The sequence below is a fragment of the Lynx rufus genome, unplaced genomic scaffold (assembly GCF_022079265.1).
Source record: "Lynx rufus isolate CCGP_SWC_20201006 ecotype Redwood Valley unplaced genomic scaffold, mLynRuf1.p SCAF_20, whole genome shotgun sequence".
In the NCBI taxonomy this organism is placed as follows: Eukaryota; Metazoa; Chordata; class Mammalia; order Carnivora; family Felidae; genus Lynx; species Lynx rufus.
Genome location: NW_025814835.1, coordinates 1,110,001 through 1,129,075, shown reverse-complemented (window position 1 = coordinate 1,129,075; position 19,075 = coordinate 1,110,001). Strand labels below are relative to the sequence as shown.

The window sequence follows — 19,075 nt, the reverse complement described above, 5'->3', positions numbered from 1 at the left end:
ATTTTGTTTTGCTCCGAGCGAAAGGGCTGCCGGGAGGCGTCAGAGGGAGACGGGAGCACGCCGGCGCCGCGCTCACGTCGGCGTGGTGAAATTCGGTGACTCTCTGCAGAGCGAAACGCCGCCTTCTGCTACCGCCCGCTCGGAAGGGTTGAAACCGAAACGTCCGTGACGGCATCGCATGGCCGTTTCCGCGTTTGCGTCCAGTCCCCGCGGCAAACTCACCAAACGCGTGTTCTGGGCCCGGACGGTCCCCGCCACCCGCCCACCCGTGCAGTCAGGGGCCCCTGGGCCGAGTTGTGTCAGCACAGGGCCTGGGAGCGGAGTCGCTGGGCTGCACTTGCCCCCTCCTACCTTCCCCTTCCTACTGCTGGCGGGTGGCTGACCGCTCACACCAGGCCCAGGCTGTGCCGCCGTTTCCAGTGTCTCTGCCACGTTCCCCACCTCCACACCGTTTCTGTGCTATCCTGTACTTTGAAATTTTTATCTCCTCCGGTTTAGCCCGAGAAATAGAAGGTTCTAATGACCAGGCAAGAATTTTTATATAAGCGGAGGCGACTTTCTCAAAACACAATCCTGCAAAGGTTCAGCGACCACGGAAGGAGCTCCTTGGAGAGGCCGGGGTGTGGCCGGTGTGAACTCAAAGGAGGGGCTGAGCTCCCGGGCACAGGCACGCCTTCGCCCACGGCTACCCTGCCGTCCACAGAGCTCCAGCGGTGCGGCCCTGGACAGGGGACCAGAGCTGTGCTGACCTCGGGCTGCACCACATGGCATGGGTGACAATATGCACTTTGCACTCCGGGGGGCTGAGGACACGGTGTGCACCGTGGACGAACAGTACATGATCTCATTGCAGGACACACGTGCACAAACCATGTAGCCTCCATGACTGCTAAAAAAATAATAGTAAATAAATAAGAAAAGAGGAACCAGAGAAGAAAGTACACATAATCTGGAAACACTTCCTCAAAGAAGAATGTCAAATTGGATCTGAAAATGGTCAAGGAAATGAAAGCAGAGATTGTTGCAGATGAGTTAGATGTTCAAAGAGGGGAAGGGAGTGGGGCTGACAGGGAGATGGCTTCTGTGGGATAGAGGGGCCAGGTGGGAGGGAAGGAGCTGAGGGCGTCTGGACAGGTACATCTGCAGAAGAAAATGTAATCTGCCCCAAAACCCCACCAAACAATAGCAGCCATGACAGGAGGGACAAGGGCAAAATGCTCTTGCCCAGAGCTCCGGAGGAAGACGATACGGCACTTACGGAGACGGCACATGCCCAGCAGAAGGAAAATACACTGTGCAGAAGATTCTGGACGTCAGCCTTGGCAGACTATGCGTCAGCGGCAACAGCAACTTGCACCACAACCAGGATGTGCCGCGCTCCGTGATGAGCCTCCCGAGAAGACTCCATTACCAATAACAAGTGACCTTGGGCATGTCCTTAATATCCCTGAATCTACATCAATACACCTGTAAAATGGAATAGGTAAAATGTTCTCCAGAACAATTGGAGAAACCAAGGAAATCGAAGGGGTCCCGGCAGGATGCTGGCCATGTAGGTGTTCAGTGAAGCTGCCGTGGGTGTGAGGCACTGAGAGGAAGCACGGGGCACGTGTCGCCTGGAATCAGCTCAGGAAACCTCCCAGGGGCAGGGTGACAACTTTCACCAGTGGGCACGTGGACGTGTTCACGCATCTCAGAGAAACCCTCCCCTGCCAGCCCCTCTTGAGCCCCACGGCACTGTTGCCCACAGAGCAGCACCTGCTGTGGCCCGAGGTCCTGGAGAGGACACAGGCAGGCACTTCTGACCCGGGGCCCACAAAAGCGGGTTGTGAAATGGATTTAAGAATAACATGAGGGGCTCCTGGGTAGCTCAGTCGGTTGGGCGTCCGACTTCGGCTCAGGTCATGATCTCACGGTCCGTGAGTTCGAGCCCCGCGTCAGGCCCTGTGCTGACAGCTCAGAGCCTGGGGCCTGTTTCAGATTCTGTGTCTCCCTCTCTCTGACCTTCCCCCGTTCATGCTCTGTCTCTCTCTGTCTCAAAAATAAATAAACGTTAAAAAAAAAATTAAAAAAAAAAAAAAAAGAATAACATGAAATCTAACCAGAGCTAAATTATATGGAGAGGACCGGGACCTTTCGGATCCACAGCAGAGATCCAATTGGAGAAAATGAGATCGTAGCTGTGCCTTGAATATGTGAGCAAGCGTGATTTCTCTTCTCAAATTCGCCGTAACAAATAAGCGGCCACGGTAGTTCGGTTTATCAAACGGAGCCGAGCTGTTTTCTAAGCTCTGCGGGTGCCTGGTAGCGGAGAAGAGGGCGCCTGGGAGAAGCGAGTCCATAGCGGAGACAGGGTCTCCTGCCTGAGCATCTCCTCTGCGGTGTGGATGAGTTGGTGATGGGGACACGGGAGACCCGTCACATCACGTGCTCCTTCCAAACCTCAGCTCTCTCTTCGGGCCTCTGAGCAGGCCCACGGCCCCAAGTCCCAGGGGCCAACCACCTCTATCCTCGCTCTGCCCTCACTCCCTCCCAGAGCCCGGCCTCCGGGCCTGCACCCTAGCGCACCCTCCCTGGTTTCAAGATCATGTCCCCTCTCCTCCTGCCTTCCAGAGCCTCGGGTTTCTCCGCACCCTACTCTCTATAACATTCCCTCTTTGCCACTAACACCTTTATTGGCGTCCGTGTTTCTCACCTGCCTGGTCCCCTCTTCCAGCCAAACGTTTTCCCTCTCGGCCTCTGAGCACGCCTGTCCTTCCCTGTGCTGGGAGGAGGCCCAGTTGGCCAAGAGGCCGGGGAGGAACTCACTGTGGAAGAGCAGAGCCGTCCCTCCTGTGAGCTGAGCTTAGCGAGGAAACACACCCACGATACTGGCATCACCCAGGGCCCCGAGGAGCCAGTGACACAGGGCGCCTGGCTTTGTGAGCCATGCCATGGAGAGGCTGGCTGACGTCAGTACCCTGCAGCTCTGCCTCCTTGGGGAAGTCTGCAGCCAACACTCAGAAGAGTGGGAACCCTTTGTAAAGCGAGTAAACTTCGGCTTTCAAGCCTATGCAATCTGGTTTCATAGGGTTCCTTAAAGCAGACAGCGCCTGTGTAGAAGCAAGCATTTCCAGACTTCAGGCAAATCCGCTTTTCATCTAGTGATCAGAATTGTTACAAGAGATTCTTGTTTTTTTTAACTTTCTAATTCCAAGAAGATCCCTGTCTTTGGGGGACAGTGCGCCCCTCACCGAAGGGCAGGGACCCCCTCCGACCATGCAGGAGCTCTGCGTCCCCTCCTCCAGTCTGATTTCAGGCAGAAGAGTCTGCAGGAAGCGAACGCACACAGTTCAAGGCACAGGTAGCACAACCGCCTGACACTGGTTACCAGTGGGGAAAAGAGGCAGCACTGGCTGGTGGCCTCAGGGGCACGCGTGGGCCCTGGAACCCTGAAAAGCTCCTCTTTCCCTGACCAGGGTGTCACCAAGGCTTAGAGAGGCACCTCCCCCTCAGGCTCCTGCCTTGCAGGCCAGGCGGGAGGTGGCCCCCGCGTCTGGACATACCTGCTTACTTATTTAGCTAATCAGGTCATACGGCACGGTTTCGGTATGAGGCTGCTGCTTCTGCTGTCCTGACGTTCCTCGTCGGCTCGTTTTCATTTTTTTCCCTGGAGAATGTGAAGGGACTCTAATCTGTGTGATATTTGTTCCTCCTCTCCTGGGCCTGACCTGCCAGGACAGTCTGAAAGATCTGTTCTGCTAATAGCCCAGCGCATGGGTTCACAGTGGAGACATCCATCCTTAAACAGGAGCACCCGATGGCCTTTGTCCCCGGCACCGCGGTTCAAGGACTCTGGGTGAGTGCCTGGCCCACAGGCCTGGCCTTCTGCAGAATTTCAGCGCTGCACTTTTGCAGAGCTCGGAGCCAAAGCAAATGACATTTGTGATAATGAGAAAGCCAAGACGGATGGGAACGGTCACATCAAAGTTGTGCCCGCTTTTCTGAAACTTCTTTGAACATGTTAGGAAGACGGGTGTGCTCTGCGGCCAGGGGGATGGGGAGGGGGTGCCTCCCGCGCGGACAGTGCGCCCCACGCACAGGGCCGGGGCAGGGGGCGCCCGGGGACAGTCCTGCCTGCGTGCGCTCCGGCGGCCCCCACCTAGCAGAAGACGGCTTGGGGCCACTCGGACGCCACGTCGCCGCCTCCCCCCGCCCCCCCACCCACCCTCCCGGGCCGGCACACGGCTCTGGGAGCCAGGACGACTGCGGGGCTGCGCGAGGTCACGAAATCACTCGTGGGGGTTCGTCCAAGACGCCTCCAGGCTGCGACCGAGCGAGGTGGCCTGGCGTGGAGGGGTCGGCGCCAAAAGGGTGAGGGTGGGAGGGGCCCCAGAGCCTGGTCCTGGGCGGGGGTCGGCCCGAAGAGGGCGGTGGGCTCAGCGGGGAGTGAGCCGGGACCGCCTCCGGCCTGAAGCCGACGGCGCCCCGCCCCACCTGGCAAGACCCGGGCCCGCAGGCGCCGCCCTGGGGACCCCCCCCTGCGCGGCGGGGCCGGACCTCCCTGGGGCAGGCCCGACGGGGAGGGGCCGCGGAGTGGCTTTGTCCCATAGAAGGAGCGGAATCCAGGCGACGGGGGAGGGGGGGGGAACCCATGTGCCCGCAGCCCCCGCGGCGCTAATTAGGAAACCGCGGAGGTTGGGGAGGGGAGGCCTCCAGCCTGCTTGTGCCCGAGGGTTGCAGAAGTGCGGGGGGGGGGGGGCAGAAGTGCGGGGGGGGTTGCAGAAGTGCGGGGGGGGGTTGGGGCGGGGGTGTCGAGTGAAAGGGTCCCCGAAGACCGCCGCCTGTCTACACCAGAATCGAAGCCTGTAGAATCGAATTCGACGCGGGGCCGAAGAGGTTCCAGGACTCAGAAGTTGGGGTCCTGCTTGCGTCCCCCTCTCCCCGCACCTCTAAGTCCCTCCTCCCAAAAGGCGCCCGAAACTCTCTTTGGAAGGGGCCTGGGCGTCCAGAGGCGCCTGCGGGGACACCCGCGCGCTGGGGGGGGGGGGGCGGTGGGGGGTGGGGAGGCTCGTCCCTGCGCCAGGACTGCCCGGCTGGCGCGGGGGGCGGGGCGGGCGGGGGGGGAGGGGGCAGGAAATGCCGTTAATTGGGGGAAATGCACACCAATTGCGCGGCGGCCTTTGATGTGCGCCTCCGGGCGCGGCCCCTCCACGCCGGCGAGCCCACCCGGCGTGCGCCCCACTCCCCGCTCTCCCGCGAGCGCCGCCGGCCGAGCGCCAAGGACGTGTGACATTGGTGTGGAAAAGCAGGGGGCCGTGGGTCTCCTCCCGTCACGCAGCTCTCGTGGGGCCCCTTCCGTCTCTCCCCGAGCCCCTGGCCTCCCGGCGCCCCGGGTCCCGGGGGCGGGGTGGGTGGGGAGGCCGCGCGCTGCGGAGCACGGCCACGCTGACCCACCGCGGTCGCGGAGCAGGAGCGGCCGCCGCGTGTCGGCCCAGCGTGCGTCCACATACAAATATAGTGCTCGTCCAAATGACATTCCGCTCACTCTCCCTCTTGCCCCCCCCTTTTCTTTTCATCATCAGCAAATAAAGATTAGCTGGTAAGATTATAGAAAGCGTTTTCAGGCTGGCGCTGATCTTTATTCCAGAGGCTTTGTGATGATATTGATGATGATGATGGTCAAGTGGACAGTTTGATTTTTGTGTTTGGAGCTAGTTATAAAGAATCAATATTATATCAAGGGGTAACTTTCGTGATAAAGGACTTTAACCACTCCGGCTATTCATCATAAGTCTGTAGCAAGCAGATAGGTCAAAAGAAATTATATTGCACTAAAGAGTGAGCCTTCTTATCTCTCCCATACCAGGGGAATAGGGACAAGCCGATCGATACAGTAGCTGGTGTATGCTTCTTGCAATTATCAATAGCTGCTTTCGCCTTTTGAGGCCTGCATCTAATAATGCAAGCTAATAATAATCGTTTGAGCCTCCCTATGAGCAAGGAGTGAAAGTCGGAGCGGGCCGGCATTATTTATGTAATCACAGGGGCCGAAGTGCCCCTCCTAGGTCTACGTGCAACCCAGATACACAGTCCAACGGTCACAGAAGTACTGTCACGTCGTTTGCATCCGCAAGTGTGAGCACTGTGGCCATGTGCGGACGCCTCTCTGCGTGACAGAAAAAGCCACCAAATGTTTGCCTGGGATGCCTGCCGGCCAGGTAGCCACCGTCCTGTGGCGAACATTCGAGATGCCACAGAGCACAGTCCTAGACGGATTGTACGCGATGCTCCTGGCTGCCATCTATTAAAAATTCCGACGTGTTTACCTCAATAGCTTTGAAAGCCAAGGGGGGGCCAGCAGGAGCTGAGTGGAATGTGGGTGAGGCGGGTGGTCCTGTGTTGGTTTATTTAAGGAGAACATTTCTTTTAAAGGGGAAACCTCTCTTCAAGTGGGTGGACAAAAAGCTTGGAAAAAGCATTTTCAAAAAGCCATAAATATAATTTGGGGCTACGTGTTTCCTAGCGCCCCCACAATGTAACAGAAAAGCAACATCTTTATAATTGGCACTTGACATGCTGTTTGCGTTGGGCTTTGGTACACCAAGCACAGATTTCCTGTTGATGGAAACATTTATCATCGTGACTGCCCCAGAGTGGCAGGTGGTGTTATCAATTACCTCTTCTTACCAATAATAATATTAGTATGGTAATATCTTTGCTCAAGTGAGAACCAATTAGCGGTCACTTGTCACAGCATTAAAGACACAAAATCGTGCTGAATTTAATGGCAAGGACCTAAAACAAAAGTTGGGGGTAGGGGAGGAACCGGAGAGAAGGCGGTGAAGGCCAGTGACAAGAACTTTGATGGGGGGGGTCGGAGGGGGGGATGAAAGGAGACAGAAAATAAAGCTCTGATACTTGAATTCTTCTTCTGTAGGGAGTGGCCGGGGAAACGCGCCCACGATAAAGCACCAACTGTCCCTTAGGTAAAAGTATGCTGTGTGGACGGACACCCAGGTACCTTCAGTAAAGTGGGACGTGAAAACAGAACCCTTCAACCTCCCGGTGTCAAGTCCAGCTTGAAGATAGGCTTTGTTTCATCTGAATAAGTGGGACAAATTAAATCAAACATCTAATTACATGTTCCACTAATGTAAAATCTACAGTATTAATTTGTAAATAATATTATTTAAGCAGACAAAACAACAACATGTCGCCTCATAAGACGAAAACAACATTGCAAGAGGAAAGACGATGAACAAATTGGATTTAATTACAGAGAAGAAAAGCAACTTTGGTTTCTGCAACAGTGTTTAGGTATCACAATATTTTAATGGGCAGTGGTCATGTGACGGTAAGCATGTGTGTTCGGCACGCAGGAGTCGCGCCCGCACCTCGGGTGCGCATTTCCGTGGCTGCCTTTAATCCTGTCGCTCATTTCTGAAAATATGCTGTTGACACGCTGTCACCTCGCAATAAATCTATTGTTGTCACTCAAGCTTAAGATGCATGTGCTTTCATTAAAACTTGCTGCACTGAATAAAAACCATTAAAGAAAAGTGAAAGATCTGCGGAGGGAAGCCAGGAAGGCAGAGCAGGTAAGAGAGGAGGTAATGCGCCTTTTGCTTTGCACCATAAAAAAAAAAAAAAAAAAAAAAAAAAAAAAAAAATCATCTTGTTTGCCCCGTCGGTGTTTGCAAGGCGGCGCCAGATTCACTGATGTGCACTTTTGGCGAGAAATTTGCGCAGGTTCCCATTTTTCATAACCCCCCCCCCAACCCTCTCGTCCACGTCTGCTCGATTTTCTCAACGAAATCCCCGAGCAGGGCGCGCGGAGGGCGGCGTGGAGCCTGCGACTTCGCGCAGCCCACCGCACCCTGCGCACCGGGGCGGGGACCCGAGCCCACCGCGGGCGGGCAGGTCGGGCCGGCGCAGCTCCGGGTCCTGCGTCGGCTCCCCGCGTGAGTCCACCACGGCGCCGAGCGCAGCCCGCTGCGTCTTCCCCCTTGCAAAGCTCTGCGCGACTTGCGCGACGCCTCTGCAATCCGAGGGCTAGCTTCTTACAGATAAAGGGCCGGGGTCCCAGATTCGCCTCCACTGGAGGGACCCAAAAGATCCTCTCCAAGACCACACCTCGTAGAAAATGCAGAGCAAGTTGACAAAATTAAAGCAGTCGCGTTCGGAAGCCCCAGGAAGACCTAGGGACTTCCTGCCCGTGTGCGGGGCAGAGGCTGGGGGCAGGGGGCGGCGGACAGAAAAGGTGGGGGCGGCGCGCGCAAAGCCGCCCACAGAGGAGGCGAGGGTGTCGTGGGGCCAGCAGGCTGCGGGGTAGCCGGGCCCGGGCTTCCTCTGAAAGGCTTCGGACGCTGCGGGAGCCTCCGTTTGCCGCTGCTTCTTCAAGTGTGGGTTTTTAAAGAGAGGGAAAGAGAGAGAGAATTAACCGGGTCACAAAAAGCAGTGCACCTTTAACCAGGGGTCCGACCCACCGAGGACTGTTCCGAGTTTTTCTCCTCTGGAAAGACGGCACCGAAATCCACCTTTCTGCCGCGGCTTTGCAACGTCCCCCAAGTCCTGCCGGTCCTGCGAATTCTGCCAGAAACTTCCATCCGCCACAACCGCCCGCCCCCACCCCCCAACACGCTCCCTTCCTCTCCCCCGCCCCCGCTTCCCTCTGACCAGCTAAGTTCCCGGCCCGCTCGCCCCAAAGCCCAGGCTACAGGCTGCAAACTTTTCACCGCCTAGCGCCAGTGCCGGATGCTAGAGCGTCCCCGAAATGCTCCAAGCATTTGCCAAAGTTCACAGGGTAACGGCGACGGGCGGCCGCCTCCCCCAACGGCTTAACCAGAGAATTGTGGTGTGGGGCACACAGCCCCGGACTTCAAACATCTTTTATGTGCCTTCTTATTCTTTTCAAAACCAAAATCACCCAAATGAATATGCCTGCCACTAAGCAGCAAAAACAAAACCAACCTTAAAGGTTTTTGCTTTTTGCTTTTTTTGGAGGGGGAGACAAATGTGGCGGCGGGGGGCTGTTTGGAGACGATTCGGACCCGCGCGCTTCCTTCCTCCGAATGATTTTCCTCCAGCTCAAAGCTGTTGCTTCGTGAAACTTACACAATTAGAGTCGGGAGAGAGAACGCAGGCTGGGAAGGGAGAAGATTCTAGAACGGAAAAGAAGCCTGCGGAGAGCTGGGCGAGCCGCGCAGGGTCGGGGTCCGTCCCGTGGAGGAGGGGGGTTCCCGCAGCCAGGAGCGCCCCACCCCCAGCCACGCGAGGAGCTGCAGCCCTCCTGGCGCTCGGGGCTGGAGAGTCACCGCCCGCTCCCTCCCCCGCCCCCCCCCCACATCGCACGACACCGGGGAGGCCATCTGTGCCAAAGCTTCGTACCACACAGGGCCACTTGAGAGGACAAAAATAAGAAATTTGGGAAATGAAAAAAGACAAACTGGGACCAGGGGCAGCGCGCGCGCGCGGCGGCGCCAGGGCCTGGGGCACATCCTGGTGGCCGCTCGGGGACCGAGGACACGCGCGAGAGTGAGCACGCGGGAGTGGGCGAGGGCGCGTGTGCACGGGGAGGGCGGGGTGCGCGCGCGGCGCCAGGGCGCGTGCGTGTGAGCGCGGGCGAAGGGTGGGCGAGTGTGCGGGAGCGCGCCGCGCCGGCCGCCCGAGGGTGCGGGGCCAGGCCCGACGCGCGCGACCCTCTCACCTGCACCCACCCACCCCACCCCCCGCCGCAAATCACCCCCGAAAGTCCTAGAACGCAGCGGGCCGAGCGCGGCACTTCCCTGGACTCGGAACTTTGAGTCGCGCGGCCTCGGGGCACCTTGTGCCCCTGCCCGCTCCGCAGGCGCCCCGGCCCGGCACCCGTCGGGAAGGGGAGCCGGTGGGGGTAGAGGTGGGGGGGGGAGGGTGACACCGCGGCCCCGCCGTCCCCTCCCTCCCCTTGGATTTCAGGAGCCGGTGGCGGCGGGGAGGCCCGGCGGGCGGGGCGGGCGCTCCGAGTCGGAGGGGCCCGGGGGGGGGGGGGCGGAGAGACAGGGGGACGCAGGGGAGGGGGGGGCGCGGGGAGGGGAGAGGAGGGGAGGGGAGGAGCCGCGCGGCCCGCGCCGCTTCCGAACCGGAAAGTTGGTCTTGCCGAAGTCCCGCCACCCCGGCGTGCGCACTCCGCTCCGCTCCGGCCGCGAGCCTCCGAGCCGGGCCGGCCGCCGGGGGAGCCCGCGGAGGGGACGCGAGCCCGGAGAGGAGAGCCGGTCCGCAGCCTGGGGCACCTGAGCCCGAGCGCGGCCGGCGCGCCGAGCGAGACCCGCCGCCGAGGAGCCGAGCCGGCCGGCCCTGCGCGCCCGGAGCGCAGGCGGCGCGGCGCCCGAGCGGGCCGGCGAGACAAAGGCGCCCGGGCCGGAGCCCTGCCCGCGGCCGCTCGCTCCGGGAGGGGCGGCCGGGCGGCGGCGGCGGCGGCGGCGGCGGCGGCGGCGGCGGGGGGGGGGGCGCGCGCGGGGCGCGGGCGGCGGCGCACACGCTCTATAAAGGGGCGAGCCCGGCGCGCCGGCGGAGACGGCGCCGCGCGGACGCCGCCAAAGTTTGCCGCCTGCGCCCCGGGCAGCGCGGCCGCCGCGCCCCGCGCCCCGCCGGCCCGGGCCCCGCGGAGCGATGTGAGCGCCGCCGCGCCGGGTCCCGCAGGCGCCCCTCGCCCCGCGCGGCCGCTAATTGCGAGCGCGGCCTCATTTGCATAGGCCGCCGGGGCCGCTGGAGGCCGGCCAATCGGCGCGGCCCGCCGCTAATGGCCATGCATTATTCACCAGCCTAATTGCTCAGCCCCATGCGCGGCCCGCGCAGCCGCCGCCGCCGCCGCCGCCGCCGCCCGCGCCCCGCGCCCCGCGCCCCGTGCCGTCCCCGCCGGCCGCCCCGCTGACGCCGATGCCCCGCGCGGGGCCCGCGCGCCGCTAGCAGCATGTCTCGGCGCAAGCAGGCCAAGCCCCAGCACCTCAAGTCGGACGAGGAGCTGCCGCCGCCGGACGGGGCTCCCGAGCACGGTGAGGGGCCGCGGGGGGTCGGGCCGGCGGGGCGCCGCGCGGGCTGGGGGAGCCGCCGGCCGCGGGGCCGGTGCGCGGTGCCCGGCCCCGGCGGGCCGGCCGCGGGGACCCCGGTCTTGCCCGGAGCGCGCGGCGCGGAGTTGCGGGCAAGTAAAGTTGGCTCGGCTGCCGGGAGTTGGGGCGCGGCGCGCGGGCGCAGCGGGGCTCGGGGCCGACTGGGGGTCGGAGCTGCCGGGGGAGGGAGGCAGTGGAGCGGGGGCGGGGTTGGGGGGGGCGACGGGAGGTGAGCCCGCGCGCCGCAGCCTCCGCGCTAACCCCCGGGCTCCCCGGGTACGGACGCCGGGCCCGGCCTCGGCTACCGCGCGACCCCCGGGCCAGCGCGGCGGCGGTGGCGGCGGCGCGTCCCGGGCTCACCTCCCGCCGGACTCCGGGCCGGGGAGGCCGGCCGCCCGGGCAGCTTTGTTCGGGGCCGGGGCCCCGCGGCGATGCGCGCTTGGAGCGGGGCCGCCGACCCCGACCCCCCCCCCCCAGCCGGCCCGCCCCCACCCCCCACCCCGCCCCGGCCCGCCGGCCTCGTGTGCCCCGAGGGCCGCGAAGCCTGCGGGGGCCCGGCCTTCCTCGTGGCCGCCCCGGGACTGAAGCCGGGCGAGCCCCGCCGCGGCCTGGGGGTGGTCCCTGCGCGCGGGGTGTGTGGGGGGGGGGCGGGGGAGACCCGGCTTCCCTCCGGCGGTGGCCGGGCGAGCGGGGGGCAGCGGCCGGGTGTCCCCGGGGGCGGCGCGGGGCTCGGGCTGCCCGGCTGGTCCGCTGGCCGCGGGGCCGGGCAGCCCGGACGCGGAGACGCGTCCTTGTGCCGCGAGCCCCGGGCCGTGCGCACGGAAACAAAAGGACAGAAAAGTTTATCACGCGGCGCCGGAAAGTTTGGCGACACGGGTGCGTGTTCGCGTCGGGAGCCGGCGGGCGGCGGGCGGCGGCCTCGCCCGGGTCTTTTTGTGGCCGTGGAGGTGGGGAGCCCCGCGTGCAGCCCGGGCACCCGAGATGAGAGCGGCAGATATGCTAAAAAGAAACGCTTGCATATGGTGGGTAGATTAGGGACAAAGAATCTTTTTGTCATGGAAATGGTTTTTTTTTTTGTTTTGTTTACTTCATCACATAGAATTTCTCACACTTGGTTTGTTTTGTATTGGCCTCAATGACTACATGATCAAATGAATGGATTTATTTCTGCCGAATGAGAAAGACAGTCTTTCCCTCAAAAGAACTACATTGCATCCCAGCGAGGAATTTTAAAGCTTTATTATTGTGGCTGCTGAATAGCTTAAACTCGGCTTTCACAGCCGCCCCAAAATGCAACAATGTAAATACTTCTGCGCTTTGTAGGCTCCTTATCAAAATGTGCACTGTCTCCTTCTATTAAAGCATATTTTAATTAATAGAGTAAAACCCCTCGTGTTTAACAATTAGCAAGCCGAGGCCCTGCTATTCATTTTTAATTCCACGTCAGAGCCGGGAGCCCGGTGAGCTGATAGTGTAAACACGTTGAGGGATGTGTAGCCCACATTCGAAAACCCAAGATGCAGCGAATTATTTACCGGCCCGCCTGTGGATCCTTGCCCTTACCCAGTTTATTCGGTGCTGAGACCTACTCAGGATTTTCACCCGTCGTCGTCCGATTAAAGTTTGTCAAGCTGGTGTTTTCCACCGTCGTTGGGAATTGTAGTCAAGACATTGCCACAGTTCCTGATCGTATTTTGCAACAGGCCAGAAATAGCCTGTCTGGGGCTGAGCCTTCCTCAAGTAGTGTGTTTCCTGGATTGTTTTAAGGGTACTTTGGGGGGAACTGTTTAAAAAAATAAGTTCTTTCTGATTTAATTATTCTGAACTGATTGTTGGTGGAGTATAAAAGATACCCTGTTCTCTGCTCACTCGAGGAATGCTCGCGGATGTATTAGTCTGTCGTGATCGTCGTGAGTAGGGTAACGAAAATATTTTTCTTAAGGGAAATGCTGGTGAAAGCTCCCTTACTCCCAACATGAATCACATATCCTGGAAATTTTAATTTTGTCAAATGCCGTTGGAAATAAACAGACCGTGCATGAAGTTAGAAGAGAGCCAAGTTAGTTTACAGGGTCGTGGAAACAAAGTAAATACTTCTTTTGTATCACTTTGGGCGTGACATGTTAATGAAAGCAGGAGACGCGTGAAGAAAAATGGAAGGTTATCGATAATGCAAATACACGCAGAATTCTCAGTGCAGTGCAGGGGACGGCAGCAGGGCACAGCCATGTTAATTTACAGTAAAAAGAGTTTATTCCCCAAGAAAAGGATTTCCCAGGCTTTGGTGTTGAGGCAAGCAATGAAATGGTAGCAATCCAGAAATAGCTCCAGTGTTCCCCAAACCTGAGCACCCTGGCAGAAATGAAATATGACAACGTGTCTAAAAGGAGGAAAGGTAGTGATGGCCGATGGTAAGTTCTAGAGTGACCGTGTTGTAGAATTTTATTTTAAGGATGCCGGAGACTAAACGTTCCCTGTGAGAACTGTCTTCTGAGACGGCAGATCATTTCATTCCTATTTGTGAATGTGATGCAGCCTCAGAATTCAGTTGAATGTGTGCCATCAATAGTGAAACCTTTTGAGCCAGCTGAATATTTTTCTTCTAAGAAAAATTAATTAAAACTTGTGCCGGAACAGCACGTATACCCCTACCGAGAACTTTAAGAAAGTGTGGTACCGCTGTCCTTTGTTGTATTAAATACATCCTAATAAAGATGTATATTTTATTGTCGTTACACGGAAAAGCTGTATTTAAGGAACAACAAAAGCGTGTTGTAATTTAAAACAATTTGCCATCCTGGATTTTGTTTGTTAGCACTAATTGTTTCAAAGTGTTTTTGTTTTCTGCCAACTTACACTCATATGGCTATCTTAAAAATCCTTTTAAATGTGGTGAGCATGTGATTGAAGAATTTACCAGTGGTATTCACAGACTGTGTTTAAACTAAGGGAAAGGAGGCCACCAGCCCTCGGTGAGGAGATCCTTTTTCTTTTATCTGTATATGCATGGTTTGCCTGGAGTGCTCCCCCAGCCCACTACACGCATTTACAATTCAGCATTCCAAAAGGAAACAATACAGAAGCCACTTTCTAACATTCGTAGGCAGATTGTTTTCTCTGAGACATGAAAGGTGAAAAGTAACTGAGGAGAGCGGGAGGAGGAAGGAAAAGAAGAATTTGCAAATATTTATCTTAAAAATAACATTTTAAAATGCCTAATTGGGTGGTCAACACAAAGCTCGCCAATTCCCACCTTCCAGAGAAAGAAGTGATTACGTGGCAGTTAGGGGTTTTTTATGTACATTTAAAACTTCACAACACATGCATAATCCAGTATTTTTAGATCTGTTCAGAGCCACAAAAAGAAGGCAAGCTGATTATTGTTTGCATACACGATGATGGCAAAAGTGGGTCAGATTTCATTTTCAACTGGAACCTCTGAGAGAGTTTGCCATTCATGTCTAGGTAGCTCTGAGAATATCCCGGGGAAGTCAGCGAATATCCAGCCAGGGCGCCCGTTGTGTGCACTGAGCGTTAGTAGGAGTTTAGCATTCTTAACTGTGAGAATTGACACAGGAGGTTTTGGTTTTGGTTTTGGTGGTTTGTTTTTTTTTTTTTTTTTAAAGCAAAATAGGTCTTAGCTGCTAATGAGGTAATGCACTGTCTCTTAATGTTGCAAAGTAGCTCTAAGAAGGATACGTCTTGCATAATATTTATACAGCAGGAAGTTGTTTTTGTTCTGTTACTTTTTATTTTCCTACATGATTTGTAGACCAGTCGCCAGAATAAGACCAAAACATGCTAGGAAGAGGAGACCCGGTCCCACTCACCCTGGGGCAGGTTGGAGTCCAGCACGTGGCCAGTTGTCACACGTGTAAAATCTGCGTAAAAACTGAGTGCTTTAATTCTGCTTTAGACACACTCTTACACTTAAAAAAAAAAAAAAAAGTCCTGCTCTTAAATTTTTCTCTTGTCATTTGAACAGTTTTAGGACTTAAAATGCAGCTAACTGTCAGTGTGGTTTCCAAGCAGACAAATAGCCCTAGTCATGTTACAGAAAGTGTAAAATATTAACTGAAATAATGAAATGCCGTAATGGGCTCCATTTATGTTAGAGATTAAGATTGATCTGTTGGTTAATTAAAGGGGACCTCCTCGCCTCGGCGGAAGTGTCCACCGGAGACCTGATGGCACCACTGCGGTGTCTGAATCTTGTCCTCCGTGGGCCTGTCTTTTCCAGTCGGCCCCGGTCTGCTCAGGCTGCCTCTGCGGCCCGCTCCCTGCTCCACCAGCCCGGCCCCGGGAAGGCAGGGCTGCGGAGTGTGGGGCCCCGGCTCTCCCCGAAGGTGGGTAGTTAGAGGCGCCGTGACAGGCCTTGCTGATTTAACCTTTGCCTGCTTTGCCCTGCCAGGGGTGGCCACTAGATGTCAAGCTCATAATACAATTAGTGCATCTGTGCTGTTGACCTTGGCAGCCGGACTCAACACTGTTCTATTAAGTGTTAGCACTGAGTCTGAGAGTTAACTGGAGACCCGCGAGCCTGCTCCGTGCTGCCCGGCTTATCGAATGCCCATCTCCTCCGGCACAAGTGTTTATAGTTCTTAAAGAAGAGAGGACGGTTTCCTTTTGTTCGGCCGTTCCGTCTTGAACTGTGTAATTAACCCTGCAGGTGCTGTGGCACTTCGTCTGAATCCGTGGGCCTCCCTGGGCCCCCTCTCGCGAGGCGGCGCCGTTTGCTAATTCCGTCGTGTGGCTCTGTACGTGCAGAGCCGCCGGCCTCAACGACCCAGGGCGCTGGCTTTTCCCAGATGGCCTTTGGCGTATGTGGAAAGCCGTAAGGTGCCGACAGATCACGGAAATGATTTAATAACCCAACCCCGGGTGCAGGGCGGCTGCACCCAGCGCGTCGGAGCCCTGCTCCCGGACACAGTGCACTGATGCTTCTCCAGGGCTGCTGAGACCCAGGTGTGTCTGCGTCTACGGGTCTCGCTCACTTCTGGCTGCTGCGTGTGTGGGCTACTCCCGAGGAGGCGTGCCGGTCACGTGTGGCTCTACACCGTGCTCGTCTTCCCCAGAAGTGACCCCACACGAACCTTGTCTGCCCCCCTCACCAGGTTCTGGGTGACCTGGGTCGCCCGGGTGCCGTATGTCGGGAGTCGTTGCCGTGTGGGCACGGGCCGGGCCGGACCATCCGGAGGCAGCGGCCGCTGTGCGACCCCCACAGCGTAGCAGACACCTTCGTGTGGCGCGAGGCGTCCAAGCCGAGGTCGGGCCGCGTGTGTGGCTGCACTCCACCTGCGCGACTCCATAAGGGGAACCGTGTCTTCCCCCCCCCCCCCCAGAGGAGAAACTGCAGAGGTTTGAAGCAGAGGACGTTTGGTGACTGTGCCACAGGTGGTCCTTACTTAACAAATTTGAGATGTGGGCCACTGAGGCGACAGAAGCCCGCGCGCGGGTCAGTGCTGGCGTTCAGCATAACCAGAGCGCCCCCCACTGTTCAGCTCCATGTGCACAAGCTCGGAGGTCCGGGGAAAAGGACAAAATTTTTCTATTGCGTCTGGAATTTCTTCTACATTGTTAAACACAGTAGGGGTCTCTATTTGTCCCCTCCTGTTTCGCAGCTTGGGCTCAGTGTGTGATAATTCATCTTTCTTTATGGGATTCAAAGCTATCATAAGGAGTTAAAAAGAATTAATTTGCAAGAAAAGAAGTGTCTTCTAACAATTCAGGAAAACTTGAAAAATGCTTTCTAGAGTTTTAAGGGGTGGTAAAGGCAAATGAGAAAGTACTTTTTCCTTTCCCGAAGGCCCACGTGGCATTTTATGGTTCCCAGTTAAAGTGGAGAAGTTAACATCCCTTTCCCGGCACTGAACGATCCTTTTGTTAATGGCAGAGAATTAAAAGTGGGTAGCAGAAGCGTAGCAGGACGAACGTGGGCATCTGGGGTTGGTAACCAAAATTATAAACCCCTGTTTACCACGTGTTTGCATTGGGCAGCTTATTTAGTAGGTACTGTGCTCCTGCAAAGAGAAAACCCAAGAACCCTGCCAGGAACCACGTTTGAAATCGAGGGAAGCTCAGATATTCTTAAATCTGTCGCCACAGTGCTTCTCACTTGTGGCTCTGAGAAGATGGTCGCGAGGGGGGGTTCTCTGCCTGTCGTCTGCCACCTCGGCCCTCAGAAGACTGTCAGACACTTTCAGGCACTGGAAACACGATACGCGTTATGTAACAGCAGGCATTAAAACTGAGAATAATGAAACGGTTTGGGGGGTTCCTTTCCCGTTGAGGGATCTGTGCCTGAGAACGGAAACATTTCTCGTAAAGAATCCCCGTGTGTTTTATTTTTAAGATTGGTGTGGTAGGGGTTCTTTTGTTAGAGGCTTTCTTTAAAAGGCTGCGGGACCTATTTTCCTTCTGTAGACCCGAGCAACGCAGAACTTGCTCGAGAACATTCGAACAGTGATAAAAGCCCCAAAATCCTTCAGTATAAGTAGCAAGTGTGGGGATAGCTGTGAACTAATTATGCATTTCCTCTTGTAAACTGAAGCAGCTTTATTTTTCAGCCCCTGTTCTCTTCCCTCCCCCGACCGCGTTCAGGAGAACCGGTTCAGCCTTAAAGCTCCAGCGCCCAGCTTGAAGCCACGGCCGGTACATGTCTGACCAAGGCCCAAGGAGAGTTTTCCTGGAACAGCCTCTTCCTCACAGGGCCTGCCGCGGGTCCAGCATACGCTCTGGGCACCTTCGGGAGCAGCCTCGACCAAACCCTCTTGTTGCCCAGGATGGGGGGGACGCCCTTGGTTGCTGGCGAAGGGGTTAGCGGCTGTCTTCCCTCCCTGTGGTCTGGCCCCTGCCCTGTAGATGCCTGCCTCCAGCCCGGCCTGTTTACAGCCCGAAGTCTCTCCATCCTTGAACGGGCAGGATGCAAAAAATAAATTACTTTGGCGATAGCGATGATGATTATAATGCTGGGTTTTCAGTCCCCTCCCTTGAGAAAGAAAGCATTTCTAATTGCTTTGGAAATAAATCGCACACTCTCGTATCCTTGTACTATTGTTACACCCGGCTCGCTGACACAGTTTTACCTTGAAATAAAAATTTGTAGCCGTGTTAAATGATGGATGTCATAACTTCTATTTGTGAAATACGAAGGCCAATCTCAAACGTAAATTTAATTAAAGCACCAGCACGGCTGCATGCGTGTGAATCCGACATAGAATTGGCTTAAAACAGTGGCGGGGTTAAAGGGCGTTAGAAGTTGTATAAATTGGGAGCTGCATTCAGATTTTCCCTTTTTAAAAAAAAAAAACAAAACAAAACGAGCACTGCCATCTCTCAGCACGTACGCACTTAATCACCGGAATGAGAAGCGCTGTCAAAGCAAGTTATAACAACTTCCTTTGTGTCCCCCTCTCTTGTGAGCGCATCAGAAGTTGGTGGCCTCACTCTGCACTTAACCTGGGAGTCGCAGTGCGCCTAGAAGCTCGGCTCCGGGGAGGCTCCTCCCCAGCGAAGTCCCTTGAAGTGCTCGTTGCTGCTGTTGAACAACATTCTTAAGGCGCGAGGGCCCAGAGTGCAAATCCGTAGTGAAATAGTAGAGTTTTCATCCGTATGCACCCTAGTCCAGACTCTCGCGGAACGTGTGGCCCCCTGTGACTTTGAGGGAGTGCTAATCACGTTCAGCGTTTGATGGCGAAGACCGATCACGCGGTATTTGTACAAACCCCAATTAAAAAAAAAAAAATAGGTGGAGATTCTAAATTATTTGCCCCACGAGAAACCCAGTTATGTTGAATTTTTTTCCTTCACTAACTGTAGTTTTTAAATTATGTTTCGGTTAAAAGGCAAATTCATTATGAAACTTTGCTCATAAGATCCAGCAGTGGTCTGTCCTGTCAGGTTCATTAACATAACGAACTGTTAGCAGGCCCAAATGGCCAGAATTGGCATTTTTACGCGGCCCCCCCCCCCCCAGGTTTGCTCTCCTTCCTCAATTTTAAAGGAATACG

General features: G+C 56.5%; 1 protein-coding gene across 1 annotated transcript in view; it reads left to right on the top strand.

Annotated features, from left to right (window-relative positions):
• The first annotated feature begins 10,930 nt into the window (after positions 1-10,930).
• Positions 10,931-19,075, top strand: part of SALL3 (spalt like transcription factor 3) — a 16,875-nt gene continuing 8,730 nt past the window's right edge. The window contains 1 exon segment of the mRNA XM_047086486.1: positions 10,931-11,012. Within this exon segment, the coding sequence (XP_046942442.1) occupies positions 10,931-11,012 (82 nt within the window).